Source organism: Mercenaria mercenaria, chromosome 9 (genome assembly GCF_021730395.1).
Source record: "Mercenaria mercenaria strain notata chromosome 9, MADL_Memer_1, whole genome shotgun sequence".
NCBI lineage: Eukaryota > Metazoa > Mollusca > Bivalvia > Venerida > Veneridae > Mercenaria > Mercenaria mercenaria.
In genome coordinates this window covers 49,567,901-49,593,714 of record NC_069369.1, presented here as the reverse complement: position 1 = coordinate 49,593,714, position 25,814 = coordinate 49,567,901, and the positions used below count along the sequence as shown (strand labels likewise).

Here is a 25,814-nt window from a genome sequence, read left to right as displayed (position 1 = left end):
TTCAATTTTGGCAGTACCACTTGTTTATCAAAGGGGTGTTCACTGAAAATTTACTGACTGAATAGCAAACAGTGCAGACCAGGATCAGCCTGGTCGCAAAGGCAGACTCACTTTCCACCAGCAGGCTAAAGATTGAAATAGGTACTAGCCTTAGTTTTTGAAATGCACACATAGATATGTACTTTTTCTCTAAACTATATAGTTTTTCTTTAAAATATGCATTAATTCTGCCGTGCAGTTTTCCTTTGAAATTTAAAATTTTGCACTTGTTTGGAACAATTTATTATTGATTTAAAATTTAATGTCTGTATTCTAAAATTGAGACATTTTCAATGTTTCTCTGACCTAAAATGGTGCATTATAATTTTGCTATGCATATAACATTATTATGCAGATTAATTTCCTGTTTATACTTTGTTGGGTTTTTTCTCCACAAAATGTTTTGTTAAATATAAATTGCTGTCATTTTAATTCAGTATCTTTACAGTAATTTCTAACTTTAGAAAGCAGTACATTTTCTTTGTCTTGCATTTTTCATATCCATTTACTGCTGGATCTGAGTTTTTTGTATTTTGATTACATAACACACATTCAAGGTATTAAATTTTGACAATTGGTTGCATAATTATATTCTACCTGTTGTTTCATATCCATTGTCATTACTTATTCAGCCTTTGTAGTCTTAATAATTACCGGTCGGCCATACACGGAAATCATAGTTAAAATGTTTAATATGTGCTTGTAGACATGTGTGGGGGAATCTAAATAATTATATCTATGTATTTTCGCTGCATGATATAATTATGTCATGCATTAAAGTTTTGTTAAAAATGCAGACACCACAGGCTGTAGGAATCCTGCATGAAGTCTGAGTCAATTTCTTTGGAAAAAAGTGACAATAAAATGAAAGATATACCGGTAGGCCTAATTAATTCTTTGTAAGACTAAAATTTCATATTATCCAGGCTAAGCTCTCTGTAAATCTGCAATTTATTTGTACAACTTCACCTGAATGGGATGAAATGTCCTTGAATGTTATAAATAGGTCAGTTATAGAAATACATGATAACATTATGATTACTTTTTTCATGGTGCATTGATTTTATATGACATATTAGGAATATCGACATACTTTATGAAGTTAATATACTGTAAAAGCACATATTTTCACCGGGTCAAAATTTTGCAAATTCTATATTTTGAGTACAGTAAAACACTGCTCGCTCGAGGTCGGCAGGGAATGAGCAAAATGATCGAGTTATCCATGGTTTCGAGCGACCCAAACATTGACCAACATACGAAGAAAATTTGGGGTTTTTTACCAGTTGTCATCGGGAGCATTTGCAGAGTAAACGGTGATTTGTAATAATACCATACATGTGACACTTAAAAAAAACGTATTACAAACGTTATCTATGATAGATGTTTCAATATGTAATTTGTAAATGGCACATGTGAAGAAACAACTAAGACTTTTTTATTTTTATTTATCAACAAATGCGTATCAGAATTATTGTCTCAGTTTTATAAAAAGGCTTTATTATTTCCTTCATTTGCATGCAAACAACTGTTGATTAAAATACTACGATCTCATAACTACCATCTCGATCCCAAAGAAAAAATGTTTTAAGTGATCAGTAATTGATTGAAATTTGATCAATAAAACTTTTCTTCAGCCTTTTATCAATAATTAATCTCTTTATAAGATGAAATATACCGACAAACAAACATCTAAGATAGTTGGGGAGTAGACCACTCAATTCTCACGGTGTGTGGAAATGTTTATCCGATACATTCTGACTGCCGAAGGTGTGAAAAATTTTGACACCTCTGCTCGAGCTTGCCAGAAGAAACGAAGAATGAATTAATACACTGGGACCAGGTGTCATGCTCGAGCGATCGAGTTATCGATGCTCGACCCAGCCATGGTAATTTCACATAGAAAATAGAAGGAAATCGGCCGGGACCACCTGAATTGCTCGAGCGAGCCCGGGTGCTCGAGTCATCGATGCTCGAGCGAGCAGTGTTTCACTGTATGTTTGCGAGGTTTAATATTTGCGAAATTGTAATAAATGTATCCTACTTGAATTTCAATTATACTAGTGGTGAATATTTATGCGAGGATTATTTTTTGCGAGATGTAGGGCCTCGCGAATATAGCAAAAATTAAACACTGCGAAAATTTCTGCTTTTACAGTATTGTAACTGCACAGACTTTAACTTGATTTTTATTTGGGTATGAGACAGTTTATGGACAACAACATCTTTAGTAGTTAAAGATTTGCCAAAACGAGTACTAAACAACTTATGGGTATCAGAGGATATTGAGATTAATAACAAAACATAGAATTATTGTGTTAAAGGCTTTTGTCAGATATAATACTGTATATGTCCCTATATTTGTACCTGCCTACATTAAAGCTTGTGAAAGCAGTTTAAAAAAAACTTGAAAAATTCTATGACTTACACCACATTCTACACGTCTGTATAACTGTATAAAGTTAAGTGCATGATTTTATTCATGAGATGGATGAAAAGTACATCACTTTAAATGCATACATGCACATTTTTATGAGACATTCATGAATTATAATTAATGTTCCTGGGAAAACACAATTACTCTTTCTTTGAGACAATGTCGTATATTTTACTACATGGTAATGCAGTTTCACGGATACAGTTAACCTTTAGCCTGCTAAATTTCTAAAATGGACTGGTCCATCATTCAATTTGGACAATACCATTTATTATTCGAAGAGGTGTTCAATAAAAATTTACAGACTGAATAGTGAACAGTGCAGACCATGATCAGCCATGGTCTGCACTGGTCGCAAAGGCAGAATCACTTGCAGCAGCCTAACAGTCAGTCAGCTAACTTTGCAAATAGACATTTTGTTCTAATTTCAGCTAGTATTAAGCAGCTATCTGCCTTATACCCCCATCACTCCAAGCTCGTTTTCAGTACGTTCTAAAAAATGTCGCCGAACGGGCTCAAACTGTGTGGCAACGGAACAGACGTAGTAGCGACGTTCTACAGTCTGTCTAAGAACTTTATGGACTGGCTGGGACGGGGTTGAACGGGAATGGTGCTCCAGAACTTTGAGCCTACTCAAAAATTTCTGCCGATCATTCCGTTCTACAGTTAGACGGACTGACAACGTACTTAAAACGAGATGGACGTACTAAGAACTGAACCGCCTTACTTCGATCGCACTAGAAACGTGGTATGACGTAATGCGATCGGGCGTCAATTCAAGTATGTGTGCACACCGACCAGATCCGTTTGTAGCTCATTTAACCCGTTCACAGAAAGACTTAACTCGACCGCATTACATCCTTAGTGCGTCGTTATTCCGTCTGAATACGATCAAAATAAAATACTATGTTTACAATACGTTTCTAAATAGTTCCAAGAGTTTGCAATATTTTCTCAGTACGCTCGGCACGTTTTTAGAACGTTTAGTACATTTATTCACAGTTCCTATAACGTGATCCCGTATGCAGTACAATTACACTAGTTAGGATATAAATACATGCCGTTGCCGTACAGGTTCAAGATTTGGGCACAAAGTTTAGCCAAGTTTTTGCCTTTGTTTTTTTTTCTTCTTTGGTTTCTGACTCTGTCCTCCTTCATCCTCAGACTTGGAGACAGAGTCATCAAAAGGTGCAGGGAATAAATTACGACGCTCATCCTCTCGACTTTCACATTCAGGAGCTGACCCAGGAGACTCTGTATCGGCTTCTGTGAGACATTGTTCTTTTACTGCTTAAACACTTTACACCCCGTCTCTGTTTGGCTTCACTTTTCTTTGTAGTCATAATGATACTTGCCTATTGCTGTGGATTTTTTTTGTGTGTCTTGAGAGGTTGAAGAGACAAACGAGAATGAGAACTGGGCGAAACGCGATGGCTTTTAATAGCTGTTGGGCCAGAACGTGATTGCAATTTACGTTCTGAACGTACTGGGGAGAGATGAGGACGTAATCAGAACGAGTTAAACTGTCTGTGAACGAGTTGGTTGTGTTAACAACTAGTAAGAACGTATTTCGACGTACTCGGAATGAAGTAGGACTAGTTACGAACTTCTGTAATCTGACTACAGACGGACTTGGACTGTCTACAAACGGTGTCCACATGAGGTGAACGGGCATGTTTTTCCGAACAGAACTTACTATTAACGGACTTCAAACGGGATAAAGCCGTGATGAACGTATCGAGAACTGTTTAAGAACTAACTACATCGCATTATGGATATTTTCCGGCCAAAGTACAAACGTTCTAGCCAGATCGCAGCCCGTTTTACAATATTTTAGGACGGGCTGGGACGTTTTGAGAACTAGTTTGGTGTGATGGGGGCTTTAGCAGATAGATTTGGATCACTTGCAAGTCTAAAAAAGAAACAACAACTGGGGGCCTCCATGGCTGAGTGGTTAAGGTCGCTGACTTCGAATCACTTGCCCCTCACAGATGTGGGTATGTCAGCCTCACTCAGGGCATTGAATTCTTCATGTGAGGAAGCCATCCTGAGCTGGCTTATGGAAGGTGTGTGGTAACCCGGGTGCCCGCTCGTGATGAAATAATGCATGTAGGGGCACCTGGAGTCTTCCTCCACCATCAATGCTGGAAAGTCGCCATATGACCTGTAATTGTGTTGGTAATACGTTATACCTAACAACAAAAAAACCTAACTTGATTTAAGGACGTATGCTAGAATTTGGTGCGAAAATTTTCCCAATAACAGAATTTCTTCAAACTTTGGATATTGAAGGACAATCATCTAAGAAACAAAAAATTGCAATAAAAATCATAGGTCACCGGTATTGAAAAAGAGTTTTCTGCCCTTGAAAACGGCGTTTCCCCCAAAAATGACGTTTTCAAGGGCAGATAACTCTTTTTCGAATCCGGTGACCTATGATTTTTATTGCATTTTTTTGTTTCTTAGATGATTGTCCTTCAATATCCAAAGTTTAAAGAAATTCTGTTATTGGGAAAATTTTCGCCCATCTCATATACAGGGAATTCTAGCGTACACCTTTAACTAATTGTAATATTAAGATATGCAGGATTCTTATTTTCTTAACCTGATAAATCTGCTCTTCGATGTTCATTCAGGAGGTTTTACATCAAACTAAGTGGTTTCTGAATTGGTCATACTCCAGCTATTAAAGCTGTTCATTTCCTTGACATTTATCCTTTCTTTCTAGGTTATAATGTATAACTTTACATGTTTTATAATAATTCAATGTCAGTCTCTTAATATTTTCATTGCTGTTATAAGAATGTGTATATTTGTGACATTTATTTATAAACTATATTAATTGTATGTTTTCATGACTTGTATCTAAGATATATGGTGGCTAGTTGCTGTGAACTTTTATAAAATACTAGAAATTTGTCAGAATTATAAATCAAGAAACTCACCAACCATGCTGAATTTATATTATGTTGTCTGCCAGACAAAGAAGACTTTTGGGACAACTGTAAAGCGTACAAGGAACATTATTTCTGTCATGTAATCTTGATGACATGCTAAACTTAAAATGGAAAGTTTCATTGAGAAAATTGACCCATAGTCATAATTGGCAATTTCTATGGACCCATAGCCATAATCTTCAAGTTCTGTGGGACCCACAGTCTTTGTTTGCAATTTCCATTTGTTCATGTTTTCTGCATATATGCTGTATACTGTTTCGGCATTTCATGGCTGGTATGGCATGTGTTTGTTTGAGCTACAGTAAAGCCCACAGAATATCAATTTCTATGGACCCATAGCCATAATCTGCAAGTTCTGTGGAAACCACAGTCTTTGTTTGCAGTTTCCATTTTGTCTTTGTTTTCTGCATATTTGCTGTATACAATTTCGGCATTGCATGGCTGGTATGGCATGTGTTTGTTTGAGCTACAGTAATGCCCACAGAATATCAAAGTAGAATTCGGAGATAGGTAATTGCCTCGAAATTGCCAAGTGTCATTATTGGTCCACTATCGTAAAGTACATATTTATGAAGTATTGTGTCATCATCAGTTACATCCAAGTCTCACTAAGTTTGCTAGATAAGAACTGAAGAGAGCAAGGCGGTTGGTATCTTTATAAAGATGTCACATATTCAATCCTCAAGCAACGGAAATGTCCTCTATGGCGATTTTGTCACATATTCAGTCCTCAAGCAGCGGAAATTTCCTCTATGGCAATTTCGTCACATATTCAATCCTCAAGCAACAGAAATGTCCTCTATGGCAATTTCGTCACATATTCTATCCTGAGACAAGCAGCTGAAATGTCCTCTATGGCAATTTCATTGAAAGACTTCATTTCTGAAGTAATTTGCTCATACTAGGACATATATAGTTAGTTATTTATGGAGAATAGGTAGTCAAGTATTTTTGGAGAAAAAGTAGTTAGTTATTTGTGAAAAAAGAGTAGTCATTTATTTATGGGGAATAAGTAGTCGGTAATTTATGGGGAGTAAGAAGTCGGTTATTCAAGGGAAATAAGTAGCCAGTTGATTTTTAGCTCGCCTGAGCACCAAAGGCTGTATCAAGGGTCTACATTTTCAAAATTTCCTTGTGGTGATACCCCAAACCCTACTTGCAGGAGCGGGTATCCTCCCACACCCTCCCCCCATATTGCCACTTTACAGTTTGATACATTTGCCCTTTTACCACCAGCCACAGTGCCCATTTCAAAATCTGACTGCAGTTCAAAGCAGGAAGGAACACCCCTCCCCACACCCACACTGCTACCGACCACGTAAAAATGGCTCAAACATTTTTTCAGCCCAGTCTGGGCCTGTCTGTCTACATGAATCAAAACGGATAATTGAAAGTACATAGACTTGGGGACTACTGACATGGTTTTGAAGGGGTTAACAGGTCTGAAATAGAATAAATGATGGTTTTAACTAAAAAAGAACTGCATTTATTAATATTGGTTATCTTTTCCGAAATTGGTAGCTAGTCCGAGTAACTTCTCTTAGTTTTGAATGCGCAATTTTCCTGTCAGTGTAAACATTCATGACACTATATATTGACACTCAGCAACATTTACATATCTTTAAACGCAAAAGTAAGTATACTTTAAATTCACATCCCTTATTATATGATTGAACAATACCTAGCGTGTGACACGGTATAAAATTTCAATATATAAATTTTCATATTCAAATTTTATCATGTGCGAAATATATACCAGCCGATAATTGCCTGTTTTGGTAATGCCAGAGGCAAATGTTTACTGGAAAAATATTTATAGTCATGGGCAGTATCTTAGTGTCACCTGTCAAATTGTAGTTTGTACTTTCAACATTTTTATTTTTGCGAACCACTCTTCAATTTTAGAGAAATATATTGGGTTTAAATACTTGTATAATGTCAATCAAAGTTTTACTAGGCATCGATTGAATGTCCATTTCATCTATTGTAACAAAATCTCTGTTCAGTTGGGGAAAAAAACTAAAACCAAACTGAAACTGGTAGACTATACTACCAGTACATCAATCATTAGCCGACTCTCAGGCCCTTCAGGCCTTTGATTAACAAATTAAACATTATTTGTTGGAAATGTTGCATGCATGGTTTGATGAAATTTTGTTGGCAGTTTTACTAAGATTGTTGATGTTTTAAACATGTTAAAAATGTGTAGACGGCATAAGATAGTAATAATGTATGTTTCAGGTTCATTACAGAATTATGCTCCATTCCTGATGGGGTGGGTTTGGCATATTGCTGAATCGTGTCATATTTTTGTGTTATATTGGGCAATGATACTTTTCAATCCCTGATACTGCTTTGATACTGCTTATACTCATCCCGTAGCAGTGTACGAAATTCAGATTTGAATCCACTTGCCAGTTCGGGCTACCAGATAGGAAATTTTCCAAGCCCGACACCAATTTCACTAGCCCGAACTTTAACACCATAAAATACTTAAAATACTTAATTTTTTCACCGTATAACATTTTGTTTCACAGACATCTATGCATGTTTGAAGGAATGAAAAAGACATACATGTTTGCCATGTTTTCGAGCAATTTTCACTCTGAATAGTCCAATCCAGATCAGCATCGCCGAGTCCAAAATCATCGGACACTCATTGCCAAACAAAATCTAACCTCTAGGCCACACCAAATTGATAAGTTGTTCATCGGATTTTTTTCTGAAAAATTTGAAGCGGCGAGCGAAAAAATAATTTAAATATTTTTTTTGGTTTTTGAGAAAATCAGGAGCGAGCGAAGAGCGAAGAAATATATTTGTCTTCATTTGGCTCTCGACTGACTAATAAAACCTTAAAATAGAATGTATAGCCCTTTTAAATTAAAAAGTAAGTCCCCAGGGATTGAGAAAATCTAACCAGCAGATGCACAACAACGCGAACTCGTGAAAAAAGGTAATAACATTGTCATACAGTACAGTGTAATCAAATATCGAATCGAATATTTACCGCTATGAAAATGTAGCATTCTTAGCTGACTTTACAAAGTTTTTGATATATCAAATATCTATGTGAGTGTTGCTAGATCTATTAAAGCTTCTGATTTGAAACTTAGAACAGTTATTTACTGTCAAAGTCTACACCAGGAGAAACATTACTCTTAAGTCTGAATCTAGACAGAGTTACGCCCCTTTTTAACATAGAATATTTTTAATTAAGTTTTATATAATGACCAATAGCTCTGTACTTCAATAGCTTCTGACTATTATGTCCCTTTTACTGGCAAAGCTCTGATTTAGAAAAGTCGAGCATGATGTCTTATGTACAGCTCTTTTTTCTAACTTTAAACTTTCATAACATATTAAATTTGTTGAAACAAAGTCTCAATTAAAGTCTGAAATGGAGATTAACGTGCATTAACGTTAGTCTACTAAATGATTGGAAAATTTGAAAATCAAAACTGTCCTGAAAACAACTCGTAATGTAAATTCCTTACCCCACCAACTTTCGTATGCAAATGCTGATCATTTGGACAGGAAAAAATCAGAAAACAGATAAGTGACATGCATCAATAAGTATTTACCCTTACCAAAATAATGTAGATTGATGTTATCAAACAAATTAGTATGTTTTTCTTCATCCAGTTTCAATGAAATAAATCGATTTTTTGTAGTATGTAATTTGGTAAACATTTGAAGAAAATGGCGTAACTGCATAAAGGGGAAATAACTTTAATGCAACTAGATATAAGTATTATGATTCATTATAGACGATGTGTGCGTAGTATGTATTTATTTTGATTAAAATCCATTTGAGAACAATCTGGGACTGGAAGTATAAGCATTTATACACTTTTACGTCCGTAAAAAGTAGCGCACCAAAAAATTTTGGATTGATTTTTTTCAATGGGGCGAGCGCAAGCCAAAAACAAAAAAAAATATTTTTTTTGTGTTTCTGAAAACATACGAGCGGCAAATCCGATGAACAACTTTTTAATTTGGTGAGGCCCTAACGCCCGATTATTCAGGATCCACACTCGCCAATTACTGCTACTCAGACTGTTGACAATTTGCAAGATGTCAAAATGAGTGCCGAATACACACACACATGTATATACACTCACTGATAGCATAATTTAAGCTCCGCCTACTTCAGGTACTTGTGAGATTTTCGTGAGAAGTGTGAAAGCTAATCAAATTATCCGTTACACTAGAGGTGATTGCTTTCAGCCAATTAGTGCTGCGGTTACGTCTTTGACACTTTGCGTTTGATTGTCAACATGTTCGAGTGCAAAAAAAAAAAAAAAACAGCAATAATTCCAGTCTGGACTATGCGTGATGCATTCTTGAACAATAAGCTTTTATTAATGGAGATCATATGAAATCACGATGCTCTACTCATTCAATTAACATGCTTTTTTTAAATCAAATTTGGAAAGTTCGGTAGCCTGGTCGGGCTTGTATCTGCGGAAAATTGGTAGCCTGAGCTGAAATTTGGTAGCCACAAGCTGTCGGACTACCGTGAATTTCAAACACTGCCGTAGAAAAGTCTGATACACACATACTTATTATACAGTTTCTAGAAATGTATCATCCTACCTGTGTCCAAGTTCAGTGTAAAATTTACATATTATATAAGAAACAAGTTTTATTTCCAGGGAGAGCAGTTTGCCAAACAGGTACAGTAAAGCACTATAATATATTTTGAGTTCTCTACATGTTCGTAAAAAGGACTTGTATTAGTTGGGAATGAAATTGGTTTATTTTATACCACTTTAAGACAATATTTAGTTATTTTGTCACAGAAAATAATCTATTTTAAGTATCTTTGTGATGCAGTACTCACTAACCCAAGAGTATGTTGCTGGTCACATTGCCAGATTGGTCTGAACTGGATTTTTATTGCCCATTTTGTCGTTAATTATTGAATAGAAAAGCTAAGAATTATTGTCGGCATGATCTCATTTTTAAAGTTGCACCATATTGTTATCCCCCGCTGATGAAATCGGGAGGGGGTTATTGAAATGGCGTTGTCCGTCCGTCACGCCCGTGCGTGCGTCCGTCCGCTGCCATTTCTCAGTAACTACCAGGTAGAATTTTATGAAACTTGAAACAAACATGCACCAACATACTGCGATGATGCCCGTCAAGTTTTTTTTTGGATTGGTCAATTTTCCTTAGAGTTATTGCCCTTGATTTATTGAAAAATACCAAAAAATGTCCGTCCACAGCCATTTCTCAGTGACTATTAGGTAGAATTTCATACAACTTGAAATAAAGATGCACCAATATACTGCAATGATGCCCGTCAAGTTTTTTGTTTGATTGGTCAATTTCCCTTAGAGTTATTGCCCTTGATTTAATGAAAAATCCACGTCTGCAGCCATTTCTCAGTAACAAGCTGGTAGAACTTCATGAAACATGAAATAAATATGAACCAACGTACTTTGATGATGCCTATCATTTGTTTTTATTAATTGGTCAATTTTCCTTAGAGTTATTGCCCTTTAATTGTTTAAAAATCTACAGGTTTGTACATAACAAACCAACCAATTGGTAAAATTTCATTAAACTTCTTTCATTCTTTTTTCATGAACATTTATTATAGACATGTGAAGTTGTGTACCTACACCTGGTCACCACCTTGCCATGGTCACCCCCCCCCCCCCCCCCCCCCCCCCCCCCCCCTCCAAAAAAAAAAAAAAAGAATTTTTTTTTTCATTCTTTTTTATTACTTTTTTTTTCAAACCTTGATCAACATGTGATGTTTTGTACCCTCACCCAGTCACCCCCCCCCCCCCCCCCCCCCACCACCACCACCAGTTTTCTGTTAAATTGATTTTGACTAATGAAATTATTTGCCTCTAAAGTAACATCCTTAACTTTTTGCCTGATATATTGTTTTGCCATTCCTCATCACAAACCCTTTCGGCGGGGGATACCAATTCATCGAATTTGCTTGTTGATTTTGTTTTTGACCACAAAAACTTAAAGAATCAACATTTGGGCTTACTACCTTCAGTTTGGACAATAATTCAACCGGCCTGTTCATTAATTATGTCTCCCACCACACAGTGGTGTGGGAGACATATTGATTTACTCCTGTCTGTCTGTGTGTCTGTCTGTGTTTCTTGTCCACGCTCTAAGTCGAACAGTTCTCATCTGATCTGCAGCAAACTAGAACAAAATGTGTTTGACCATAAGGCCTCGGCCAAGTTCGAAAACTAGACAAATCGGCTCAGGCACTTTGGAATTATGGCCTGTGAAACATTGTTTTTGATAATCAAAGCTCTGAAAGTCTGATTGGGAATTGCAATTGTGGGAGACATGCACGTTTCTCAAAAGCAGCTCTAGTTATATGAATTGAATTACACCAGCAGGACTGCTCGTTCTTGGAGGCATATCTAAAAAATATGGTCAGTGAGTTCTGAAACTACTACCTATAAATATTTACCTTTGTGATAAGAGACACATTCACACTAAGAGGACAAATAGCTTTTATACACATGTCCACATGGGATCTTTTAAATTAGGAGAAAGATTCTCAGACAGGTAAAACTAACATAAAAATGTTAACCTCTTTAAGTTGCTGTATGCACAACCAAATTGACCCAAGGTCAAGGTTACACTTTGAAGTCAAATAACTTTATTTCATGTCCATTAATTCTATATCTGCTAAACCATTGAATCTAGAACCAGTTGTTTAATTCATCAAGACAAATGAAAAGCACTAAAATTTCATTATCAGGGTGGCTAACCCACTTGACTTTTCGGTATCGTACACAGGGCAGGGTTCTGCCGAGGATCAAAAATGGTGAGGACACATGTCCCCTTGGTATAAAATATGTGGGGATATGCATCTTCAAAATCTTGGGGACTTTTGATAGTACGTTGTAACATTACTAAAATTGAAGTCTTCATTGTATCCAACCATTGATACTCTTTAAATAAACTCTCCTGAAATTTGGGGTCACTTTCCTTTTTGGCTTCATCCGAATTTTCTGCACCCTTTGTGATTTGATTTTGTGACGCATTTGGAGACAAGCAGTGTGGAATTGTCGACAGATTTTAAGCTGTCAATGGACACACTTTCAATTTCACCTGCCAAGACAGTGGGTGGAGAACAAATAAAAACATCGGGTTTGTGTGGTCTATGGGGTTTTTTATGAAGCGACATGGAGTTCTAGGCCGTTAATCATTAGACTGAATGTTTTTCTTGTAAATGTAGAATAAAATTGTCCATTGTTGATCAAAATGACGTTTTTGCGGGAAATTCTTCTACTCGGATACGGAAGAAAAATGAACGATTTTTACTCAGTTCCAGTCATCCCATACGCCCATTTGTCCCCAAAATGTTTGTAATGCGACAACTGACGCTTCTAAACCAATTTTAGTGCAACATTTATAATTTTCACTGGAGAATTCCACGATATCGCGGCCTCGGCAGAACCCTGCACAGGGGAAAATTGCTTGATTCAGGCAAAATTTTTACTTATGATTTTCTTAAACAGATTTAAATAAAATAAAAAGCGACAGACAGAAAAATGAGTGCCTTCCTCACCAGAAACTGTCAAACTGAAATTCTTGATACATATTTTTTGGTTTCGGGCAAATGGTTGGAAGGCAGTATTGATTAAGATTGGCAGACATTTTGTGCCAAAGAAAGCACTAGTTTTTGTGTCTACGGCGTTTTTATTTTATCATAATCCATCAAGTATCAAGGAAGTTACAAACAAAAATGTTGCCGGAATCGAGCGGTTTTCCCTGTGTGTACAATATTAAAGAGTCATATGGGTTGGCTACCCTGCTTATCAAAGCGTGTGCTAGAGATGTTAATCACCTTTTGTGATAGCTCTAGTTTAATAATTACTGGGTAATCAAAGCCAGAGACGGCAATGTGATCACCCTGATCATGTGTTGTAAGAAAGAATAAAATAACTGATGGCTTTAATTGTTTGTCAGTACTGTATAGATGGGCATACTTTTCTAACAAATGGTAATAGGATGTTGTAATAATATATTTCCATGCATTAGTCTGTGTAACACACTTATTTGTTGCATTGTCATTGATGTTTACCAAACTTTGCCAGAAGTATTGTTATTAAATATCATTGCATCTTGTAAAAACACTTCTACAACAAATAATTTTTAGCTCGACTATTCAAAGAATAGTCTAGCTATTCTACTCACCCTGGCGTCGGCGTCGGCGTCACACCTTGGTTAAGTTTTTGCATGCAAGTACATACAGCCATCAATTAAAGGCATATAGCTTTGAAACTTATTTTTTTAGCTCACCTGTCACAAAGTGACAAGGTGAGCTTTTGTGATCGCGCAGTGTCCGTCGTCCGTCGTCCGTCCGTCCGTCTGTGCGTCCGTCCGTCCGTAAACTTTTTGCTTGTGACCACTCTAGAGGTCACATTTTTCATGGGATCTTTATGAAAATTGGTCAGAATGTTCATCTTGATGATATCTAGGTCAAGTTCGAAACTGGGTCATGTGCGGTCAAAAACTAGGTCAGTAGGTCTAAAAATAGAAAAACCTTGTGACCACTCTAGAGGTCACATTTTTCATGGGATCTTCATGAAAGTTGGTCAGAATGTTCATCTTGATGATATCTAGGTCAAGTTCGAAACTGGGTCACGTGCGGTCAAAAACTAGGTCAGTAGGTCTAAAAATAGAAAAACCTTGTGACCACTCTAGAGGTCACATTTTTCATGGGATCTTCATGAAAATTGGTCAGAATGTTCATCTTGATGATATCGAGGTCAAGTTCGAAACTGGGACACGTGCGGTCAAAAACTAGGTCAGTAGGTCTAAAAATAGAAAAACCTTGTGACCACTCTAGAGGTCACATTTTTCATGGGATCTTCATGAAAGTTGGTCAGAATGTTCATCTTGATAATATCTAGGTCAAGTTCGAAACTGGGTCACGTGCGGTCAAAAACTAGGTCAGTAGGTCTAAAAATAGAAAAACCTTGTGACCACTCTAGAGGTCACATTTTTCATGGGATCTTCATGAAAGTTGGTCAGAATGTTCAACTTGATGATATCTAGGTCAAGTTCGAAACTGGGTCATGTGCGGTCAAAAACTAGGTCAGTAGGTCTAAAAATAGAAAAACCTTGTGACCACTCTAGAGGTCACATTTTTCATGGGATCTTCATGAAAGTTGGTCAGAATGTTCATCTTGATGATATCTAGGACAAGTTCGAAACTGGGTCACGTGCAGTCAAAAACTAGGTCAGTAGGTCTAAAAATAGAAAAACCTTGTGACCACTTTAGAGGTCACATTTTTCATGGGATCTTTATGAAAGTTGGTCAGAATGTTTATCTTGATGATATCTAGGTCAGGTTCGAAACTGGGTCACGTGCGGTCAAAAACTAGGTCAGTAGGTCTAAAAATAGAAAAACCTTGTGATCGCTCTAGAAGTCACATTTTTCATGGGATCTTCATGAAAGTTGGTCAGAATGTTCATCTTGATGATATCTAGGTCAAGTTTGAAACTGGGTCACGTGCAGTCAAAAACTAGGTCAGTAGGTCTAAAAATAGAAAAACCTTGTGACCGCTCTAGAGGTCACATTTTTCATGGGATCTTTATGAAAGTTGGTCAGAATGTTCATCTTGATGATATCTAGGTCAAGTTCGAAACTGGGTCACGTGCCTTCAAAAACTAGGTCAGTAGGTCTAAAAATAGAAAAACCTTGTGACCACTCTAGAGGTCACATTTTTCATGGGATCTTTATGAAAATTGGTCAGAATGTTCATCTTGATGATATCTAGGTCAAGTTCGAAACTGGGTCACGTGCCTTCAAAAACTAGGTCAGTAGGTCTAAAAATAGAAAAACCTTGTGACCACTCTAGAGGTCACATTTTTCATGGGATCTTCATGAAAGTTGGTCAGAATGTTCATCTTGATGATTTCTAGGTCAAGTTCGAAACTGGGTTACGTGCGGTCAAAAACTAGGTCAGTAGGTCTAAAAATAGAAAAACCTTGTGACCACTCTAGAGGTCACATTTTTCATGGGATCTTTATGAAAGTTGATCAGAATGTTCATCTTGATGATATCTAGGTCAAGTTCGAAACTGGGTCACGTGCCTTCAAAAACTAGGTCAGTAGGTCTAAAAATAGAAAAACCTTGTGACCTCTCTAGAGGCCATATATTTCAAAAGATCTTCATGAAAATTGGTCAGAACATTCACCTTGATGATATCTAGGTCAAGTTCGAAACTCGGTCACGTGCCATCAAAAACTAGGTCAGTAGGTCAAATAATAGAAAAACCTTGTGACCTCTCTAAAGGCCATATCTTTCATGGGATCTGTATGAAAGTTGGTCTGAATGTTCATCTTGATGATATCTAGGTCAAGTTCGAAACTGGGTCACGTGCTGTCAAAAACTAGGTCAGTAGGTCTAAAAATAGAAAAAAAAACGATGTCATACTTAAAACTGGGTCATGTGGGAAGAGGTGAGCGATTCAGGACCATCATGGTCCTCTTGTCTTTTTCTAGGTCAATTACCAACCTCTCTTGGTCAAGTCCCATAACTCTGACATGTATTTTGAGCAAATTATGCCCCCTTTTGGACTTAGAAAATTTTGGTTAAAGTTTTACATGCAAGTTACTATCTCCAAAACTAATGCAGATATTGATTTGAAACTTCACATGTGTCTTCCGGGTTATAAAACTAGTTGATAGCAGCAAGTCCCATAACTCTGACTTTCATTTTGGCCAAATTATGCCCCCTTTTGGACTTAGAAAATTCTGGTTAAAGTTTTGCGTGCAAGTACATACAGCTATTTCTAAAAGGCATATAGATTTGAAACTTATTTTTTCTTTTTCTAGATCAATTACCAACCTCACTGGGTCAAGACCCATAACTCTGACATGTATTTTGAGCAAATTATGCCCCCTTTTAGACTTAGAAAATTTTGGTTAAAGTTTTACATGCAAGTTACTATCTCCAAAACTAATGCAGATATTGATTTGAAACTTCACATGTGTCTTCGGGGTTATAAATCTAGTTGATAGCAGCAAGTCCCATAACTCTGACCTTCATTTTGGCCAAATTATGCCCCCTTTTGGACTTAGAAAATTCTGGTTAAAGTTTTGCGTGCAAGTAAATACAGCTTTTTCTAAAAGGCATATAGATTTGAAACCTATTTTTTCTTTTTCTAGATCAATTACCAACCTCACTGGGTCAAGTCCCATTACTCTGACATGTTTTTTGAGCAAATTATGCCCCCTTATAGACTTAGAAAATTTTGGTTAAAGTTTTACATGCAAGTTATTATCTCCAAAACCAGTGCAGATATTGATTTGAAACTTCACATGTGTCTTCGGGGTTATAAATCTAGTTGATAGCAGCAAGTCCCATAACTCTGACCTTCATTTTGGCCAAATTATGTCCCCTTTTGGACTTAGCAAATTCTGGTTAAAGTTTTGCGTGCAAGTACATACAGCTATTACTAAAAGGCATATAGATTTGAAACTTACTTTTTCTTTTTCTAGATCAATTACTAACCTCACTGGATCAAGTCCCATAACTCTGATATGCATTTTGGTCAAATTATTCCCCCTTTTGAACTTAAAACTCTTGATATTTAACCTTTTTGGGTAATATTTTCCTGCTTCTGGGACAATATTTCGAATAGTCGAGCTTGGCTATCTTACGGACAGCTCTTGTTCTTATCAATGTTAAGTCAATTTAAACAGTTTAGATTCAGATTTTGTTTCAGATAATGCATGGAATAAATTGATGCAGTGAAACAGAACAGTCATATTAATATATGAATTTATAGAGGGTATATTTTGCTTTGATAATCGTTACTTTTGTTCAACAGTTAACACAAAATCGCTGCAAATGAAAGTATGGAAACCATCAAAACAACATCTCTTCTTGAATAGTTTGATGCATTTTCACCAGATTTATTATCTATTTACCACTCCCGTTTTGTAGTATAACAGTTAATAGATTATGCCGATAGACTTAAAGGCAGACATAAAGGCATAATCCACAATATCTTATTTATGCATCATTATGTCTCCCCCAAGAGACATATTGTTTTTGCCCTGTCCGTCCTTCCGTCCGTCCGTACGTCACACTTCATTTCCGAGCAATAAGTGGAGAACCATTTGACCTAGAACCTTCAAACTTCATAGGGTTGTAGGGCTGCTGGAGTAGACGACCCCTATTGTTTTGGGGTCACTCAGTCAAAGGTCAAGGTCACAGGGGCCTGAACATTGAAAACCATTTCCGATCAATAACTAGAGAACCACTTGACCCAGAATGTTGAAACTTCATAGGATGATTGGCCATGAAGAGTAGATGACCCCTATTGATTTTGGGGTCACTCCGTCAAAGGTCAAGGTCACAGGGGCCTGAACATTGAAAACCATTTCCGATCAATAACTAGAGAACCACTTAACCCAGATTGTTGAAACTTCATAGGATGATTGATCATGAGGAGTAGATGACCCCTATTGATTTTGGGGTCACTCCATCAAAGGTCAAGGTCACAGGGGGCTGAACATGGAAAACCATTTCCGATCAATAACTAAAGAACCACGTGACCCAGAATGTTGAAACTTCGTAGGATGATTGAACATGCAAAGTAGATGACCCCTATCGATTTTGCGGTCACTCCATTAAAGGTCAAGGTCACCGGGGCCTGAACATTGAAAACCATTTCCGGTCAGTAACTTGAGAACCACTTGACCCAGAATGTTGAAACTTAATAGGATGATTGGTCATGCAGAGTAGATGACCCCTAACGATTTTAGGGTCACTCTGTGAAAGGTCAAGGTCACAGGGGCCTGAACATTGAAAACCATTTCCGGTCAGTAACTTGAGAACCACTTGACCCAGAATGATGAAACTTCATAGGATGATTGGTCATGCAGAGTAGATGACCCCTAACGATTTTAGGGTCACTCTGTGAAAGGTCAAGGTCACAGGGGCCTGAACATTGAAAACCATTTCCGGTCAGTAACTTGAGAACCACTTGACCCAGAATGATGAAACTTCATAGGATGATTGTTCATGCAGAGTAGATGACCCCTAACGATTTTAGGGTCACTCTGTTAAAGGTCAAGGCCACAGGGGCCTGAACATGGAAAACCATTTCCAATCAATAACTAGAGAACCACTTGACCCAGAATGTTGAAACTTCATAGGATGATTGTTCATGCAGAGTAAATGACCCCTATTGTTTTTGGGGTCACTCCGTTAAAGGTCAAGGTCACAGAGGCCTGAACATTGATAACCAGTTCTGATCAATAACTTGAGAACCACTTGACCCAGAATGTTGAAACTTCATAGGATGATTGAACATGCAGAGTAGATGACCCCTACTGATTTTGGGGTCAGTCTATTAAAGGTCAAGGTCACAGTGGCCTGTTCATGTAAAATCATTTTTTGGAAATAACTTGAGAACCACTTGACCTACAATGTTGAAACTTAATAGGATGATTGGACATGCAGAGTAGATGACCCCTATTTATTTTGAGGTCACTTGATCAAAGGTCACAGGAGCCTGAACAGTGACTTGAGAACCACTAGGCCAAGAGTGTTGAAATTTAGCGGGATGACTGGACATGCCAAGTAGATGATCCCTATTGCAGTCAACCATCAGTGTCTCTTTGACTTTCGCTCCTGACCCCTATTGACTTCTTGCCTATCGGACTTTGCATTGGGGGAGACATGCGCTTTTTTACAAAAGCATTTTCTAGTTCTGATCTAGAAATGTTATAACTTGGTTAAATTGCCTAAATTATATGATTTTTGGTTTGCATGTGAATTCGGATTGATGTTGCAAAATAATAGAAGTTTTATGGTTGAAAATGTAATAAAATAGTATTCTGAGAAATAAGACCTGATGTTGTTTGGTGACAATAAATTGTTCTTTGTGTTGTATGAGGGAATGCACTAATCAATATAAAAAAATTGTGCAGTCAGGTTAATATCTATTTTCCCAATTGAGAAGAAATTCTATAATGAATTTTAGTCAGTGAGAAAGAATATGAGCCACACCATGAGAAAACCAGCATAGTGCGTTTGTGACCAGCAAGGATTCAGATCAGCCTGCGCATCCGCACAGTCTGGTCAGGATCCATACTGTTCACTTTCAAACTAGCTATTGCAATTAGAGAAACCATTAGCGAACAGCATGGATCCTGACCAGACTGTGCGGATGCTGGTTGCAAATGCACCATGTTGGTTTTCTCATGGCGCGGCTCATTGTAATGTTTAAATGAATGTTTATTACTAGCTGGAGTATAGCGAGTTATTGAAACGTTATAAATCATGTTTGTTCTTCAATATTTATTGGCTAGCGTCAACAAGTCGGCACCATGCAGTTGACACCTTCAGCAGTGCTAGACAAGGAAATTGCCGGGCAAACTACAAAGACAAGTTCATACTGCTTAATTTAAGAAAAGTGGACAAAATCATACTACCACACAACCTAACATTGATTTGATTAATGATATATTTGATTTATTAGTTGCCATTGTAAACTTGAGGAGGATTTTGTTAAGAATCACAAAGAAAGAAAAAGTAAATATAATTCTGTTTACACAATCAATAAACTTTATAAGGAAAGAAGTATTGCCTGTATCATTTAATAGTCTACAACAAAAACATTTTTACAGCTTCTAGCTAGCCTCAGAGGGAAAACAAACAGTTTAAACTTAGGGCCCCACATTCAAGAAGGTTTTTAGGCTGAAATTTAAACAAGAGTTAGACATGCTGAATTTCTTTTTGCTGTAGACTTGTTAATCTTGGAAATATTTTAAAGAAACTTGGCATGAATGTATAATATCTACATAGCAGATATACTTTTTGTATTACAGAAAGTTCCATTATTTAGATACTTTACAGTTTGAATTTTTAGGGGTTTAAAGTCCATGCAACGTTATGGGCCTAATTCTCACATATTTTAAAAAAGAAATGGCTTTATAGAATTTACTAACACATGGAATAGAATCATATGCAGGGAACTTAAAGAGCTGCTGACCTTGGGATTTGGTTATAAGAAATATTTAGCCCTGTTTAACACATTTGTTTGCCACAAATAACACTTCTGTTACAGACCTGGGCAAAGGCATTGCATGTTGTGGTAAATTATCATGTATTTCCAAGTTTTTATTTCAGCAATAAAAGTCATATGTTCTTAGAAATATACATGTTGTGGTCATTATTACTGAAAATTCAGACACTGTCTGCCTTTATTTTCCTGTTAGACAGATTTGTTTGCATATTGATGTTATTTAATATTTAAATGTGAAGCATCAAACTTGGCATTATAAGTACAGCACTTGTGAATATATCGATGTAAAATATGATTAAAAAACATTTCAGTTGCATTGAATGAATATTCATTTCATGAAATTTGTTTTTTTCAGTTACACGTTTCCGAGTATGCAGAGTCTTGGTGAAGATCTTGTATGTGTTTTAGATCAGTTAGAGTAAGTATAAACAACAAAATATTCAGTTTAGTTGCAAAGTTATACATAATAAATTGAACTAAACTTGTGAACAGAATCAAAGCTGTAGACTTTTGAATGTTTTTACTGAAGTATGTATAACATAGCTGGTTGGATCTTGACTGAATTTAGTATAATTTGTTATTCTCCATTGTATCTAGAGGCTATGTTACAGATGAACAGTCTGTTTTTTTGTTTTTTATTTCCAGAGGCATATCTGAAATTGTTGTGCAGATTTTTGAATACATGTGTTTAGGTATTTGCAATGATGATAAAACAAGATACGCACATGACCTAGACCACTAGGTCTGGTGTCGAGGCCAAACTGATGTCAGAGGTCAAATAGCTTTATTTCCTGCTTTCTCTATATCTGAACTGGTGGAAAGATGTTTATCTAGCATTAATTCTGCATCAAGACAACATATTTTGCAAGGTCTGTGGTCAAGGTCACAAAGGTCAAAGATCATGGTTCCTCAAAGTTTTAAATGTGGCTATTTCTCATACTGCTGCAATTAGTGTTGGGATTCAGTCAAAATTTCCATGTTTATTAATCCGTTCACAATGTGGCCTGATCACTGATTAATCATGACGAAAATTGGATGTGACATTTCTGGTCAAAATCAGTTAAAGAGCTAAACTTTTTTAATCTCCTGCCATGAGTTGTGGTGGGGTTTAGGAATGGTCTCTGTCCTTCCGTCAGTCCGTAAATTTTTGTGTCCGCGCTGTATCTCCTAAACCCCTTGAAGGATTTGCATTAAACTTGGGCCAAAATTTAATGATTACCTCATCAAGACGATGTGCAGAACTCATGAGTCAGCCATGCCGGATCATGGTCAAGATCACAACTCAAGGTCAAAGGTTTGAGCCTTCCATTTTGTGTCCACTCTGTATCTCCTAAACCCCTTGAAGGATTTTCATGAAACTTGGGTCAAATGATCACCTCATCAAGACGATGTGTAGAACTCATGAGTCAGCCATGTCAACTCAAGGTCAAGGTCACAACTTGAGGTCAAAGGTTTGAACCTTCTATTTTGTGTCTGCTCTGTATCTCCTAAACCCCTTGAAGGATTTTCATGAAACTTGGCTCAAATGACAATGTACAGAACTCGTGAGTCAGCCATATCGGCTCAAGGTCAAGGTCACAACTCAAGGTCAAAGGTTTGAACCTGCTCTGTCACATCTTCTTAACCCCTTGAAGGAATTTCATGAAACTTGGGTCAAATGATTACCTCATCAAAACAATGTGCAGAACTCATGAGTCAGCCATGTCAGCTGAAGGTCAAGGTCACAACTCAAGGTCAAAGGTTTGAGCCTTCCATTTTGTGTCCGCTCTGTATCTCCTAAACCCTTTGAAGGATTTTCATAAAACTTGTGTCGAATGATCACATCATCAAGACAATGTGCAGAACTATTGAGTAAGCCATGTAGGCTTAAGATCAATGTCACAACTCAAGGTCAAAGGTTTGAGCCTTCCATTTTGTGTCCGCTCTATATCTCCTAAACCTCTTAAAGGATTTTCATGAAACTTGGCTGTAATATTCCCCTTATCAAGACAATGTGTAGAACTCAAAATTCACCCATGCCAGCTCAAGGTCAATGTCACAACTCAAATGTTTAATGTTTCCACCCAATACCATCAACCCTTTCACTATCCGTATCAGCTCTGGGGGATATAGCTGTCTTTCATACTGCCGTGTGATTTTGATTTTGGGCAAATTAATATATATATTAACATAATTCCAGATTTTTTATTCATTTTGAACACAATGCCCAGTTGTTAGAATTCTGTCCAATTAGAAATCAGTCTACATACACATTAATAGGCATTATTAGCATGTCAAAATTTGTCAATGACAAAAAATTTTCTTAGCGATCACATCATGGAACATTTAATCATGAGTCATCAATGCCGTAATTAATCAGCACATTCCTGATTGTGTTATAAAGTATAGAATGATATGTAAAATAAGCATCATCTTCAAATTTGTTTAAGATGACCTTGATTCTTGAGATAATTATATCCAGTTAATTCCTTTTCAGGCCATTGTATATATAGGTCAGTAGGGTGGCTTACTTAAACCAGGGATATGATCTGTATAAGATAAACATGCTTGCATTATCACATTCTTAAAACTACAAGTGTAAAATACCATATTATTTGATTGGACATTCCACAACAGAAGCAAGCTGATGTTCAGACAGACTGAGTCATGTCAGAGTGATTGCTTTCCAGTATTCTAATCCCCAATAGTCTGTTACACATATCTGCCAGCTCCATTTGTTCAATTATTGGGTTAGGAAGACGGAAAACATTCATAGTTCTAAATTAAATTAAGGCATAACAGTTGCTAATATAGTACTCTTCCTTTTGAAACAAAAGCATAAGTAAGATAATGTACCTTTGTGGTAAAAGTCGTGATTTCAAAATTCAGAAAGGTGATGAATTGAGTTTCTGTAAGAGAATTGTGCCCTGGTATGGTGTATGCATCCTTAAATGGAGGCGAAGAGTTCGAATCCTGTTTATAGAAATTTAAATAATCTTGATCTATATATATTTATAGGTTATTATTCGTTTGTAGGGTTGGGGGAGGGGGTTTATAGGAGTGAGCATGGTTGGTTGGTCGGTCGGTCTGTTGGTTTTCATGGTTTCTGGACAGTAACTCATGAAAGGCTTGACAGATTTAAATAATTTTTGGTACACATGTGTAACATCATAAAATACAGGTCAAGTTCGACTTTTAGGTCAGTAGGTCGAAGGTTAAGATCACAATGACCCGTTTCCGGATGATAACTTGAGAACGCTTTAGCCTAGGATCATTAACATTGAAGGGAGGTTGGTCATGACCAGCAGATGACCCCTATTGATTTTGAGGTCAGTAGGTCAAAGGTCAAGGTCACAGTGACCCAGAACAGTAAAACCGTTTCCGGACAATAACTTGAGAATGCTTTGGCCTAGGATCATGAAAGTTGATGGGAAGTTTGTTCATGACCAGCAGATGACTCCTATTGATTTTGAGGTCAGTAGGTCAAAGGTCAAGGTCACAGTGGCCCGAAACAGTTAAATGGTTTTCGGACGATAACTTTAGAGCGCTTGGGCCTAGGATCACAAAACTAATAGGGAAGTTAGTCATGACCAGCAGATGACCCCTATTGATTTTGAGATCAGTAGGTCAAAGGTCAAGGTTACATTGACCCAGAACAGTAGAACTTTTTTTGCCAAATAACTAGAAAATACTTTTGTCGAAGAATACATTTGATGCAGTGGTCACTTACGACTACACAGGTATAACATCATAAAATACAGGTAAAGTTCGACTTTGGTTACAAACCACCAGTTTTTTTTACGGAGTTATGGCCCTTTTCCAACTTAAAATTTGCCAAACTCATGGTTTCTGGACTCATTATAGGGTTGACAGATTTAAATCATTTTTGATACACAGGTGTAACATCATCAAATATAGAACCAGTTCGACGTTGACATTGGCTTACTTTTGTGACAAGGCCGTATTGTGGGGGTATAATTCATCACTCCTGTGACAGCTCTAGTTACATCTGTGTTGAGAAATATGCACAAGTTCTGCAGCGGAAATATTGCGCGACTTTAGGAGCGAAATATTATTCTGCAAAAGAAGAAGAGCATTTTTCCCACTGTAAATCTAATAATCGTTTTATTACATACGAATTTACACTTAAAATTATTATATAAATGATTCAAGTTTGTTATTAAGCCTGAGCGAAATTGAAAGTATCGTCGTTAAAGAATTTTATACACGACCGCATACATGAAACTGACGTCACAAATGACGTCAAACAACTGATATGAAATTTGAATGTAAGGATGGAAAAATATTGACGTTTCAGGTTCCATTGAAACTTAACTGAGTTTTAAAATGAGTTTGTAATAAATTTATATAGTTATATGTAGAGGTTAATTTGCGAGGACCTGCCAACTTTCTGAAGTGAAGGGAGATTATTTGATAGAACTTAAGTTTGTTGGATTAAAGTCTAGACGGTATGAATCTTAACTAAGAAAGAACCTAGTTATCAATCTATTTTCTTGCCTTACATGTTCATAGTGGACTAGTTTTAAATTTTCCGTAATTTCAAATAGGGATAACATGTGGTTACATCAATTATATGATGATGTTTTGATGTGATTGTCTTTGCAGTGTGAAGAATGTTGTAGGTCTGGGAGAAGGAGCTGGTGCAAACATTATTGCAAGGTTTGCTGTAAGTATACATCCACTGAGTAAAAATGTTTCTGTGACTTTCAAACTAGAAATACTAAACAAGCATTCATTGCCCAGACTTGTTGAACACACACAACAGTTAGATCTTATAATTATTTTATTTCATGTAGCATTTCTCCAGTCAATTATTCATTGAAAATTTCCACATAATAGAAGCAAAGAGTCCCGTTTCATATAACCAAAGAAAATTAAGATTTATCAGGGAATGCTTGCAGTGTCAGTGGTATCTTGGAATACCGACAGATGAGATGCATATTAAAAATGCAAATTGCGGAGGCATTTGCCTTGTAAGTGAAATTAATCTTTGTTTAATTGTGTGTTAAAATGAAGTTCAGACATTGACACATGTCTTTTTTTACTTTGCTGTAACATCTTGCAAAGAAGTAGTACAACCAGTAGTGAATTGTAACCTAGGACAATTTTGTACACCAGAAACAGGTTTTATCTTAGAAAAACGTTTACATGGGGTTTTTTTTGTACACTTATTTTAACATGGGCATTTGTGGATGTATCAAGAGCACCTGGTCAATAGGTGTAAGAAGACCCCAGGTGCCCTACTGTGCATTATTTAATCACGGGTGGGGGGCACCTGGGTAGAACCACCAACCTTCTGTAAGCCAGCTGGATGGCTTCCTCACATGAAGAATTCAACGC

General features: G+C 36.8%; 1 protein-coding gene across 6 annotated transcripts in view; it reads left to right on the top strand.

Moving 5' to 3' along the window:
- LOC123547082 (uncharacterized protein ZK1073.1-like) overlaps positions 1-25,814 on the top strand; it is a 114,690-nt gene that overhangs the window by 36,001 nt on the left and 52,875 nt on the right. For all 6 annotated transcript variants that reach the window (XR_008372422.1, XM_053551371.1, XM_053551370.1 and 3 more), the window contains 2 exons: positions 20,830-20,892; positions 25,080-25,140. Coding sequence is in view for 5 of the 6 variants with exons in the window: in XM_053551371.1 (XP_053407346.1) it covers positions 20,830-20,892; positions 25,080-25,140 (124 nt within the window). In the remaining variant the exon portion in view is untranslated. The remainder of the gene's footprint in view (positions 1-20,829; positions 20,893-25,079; positions 25,141-25,814) is intronic.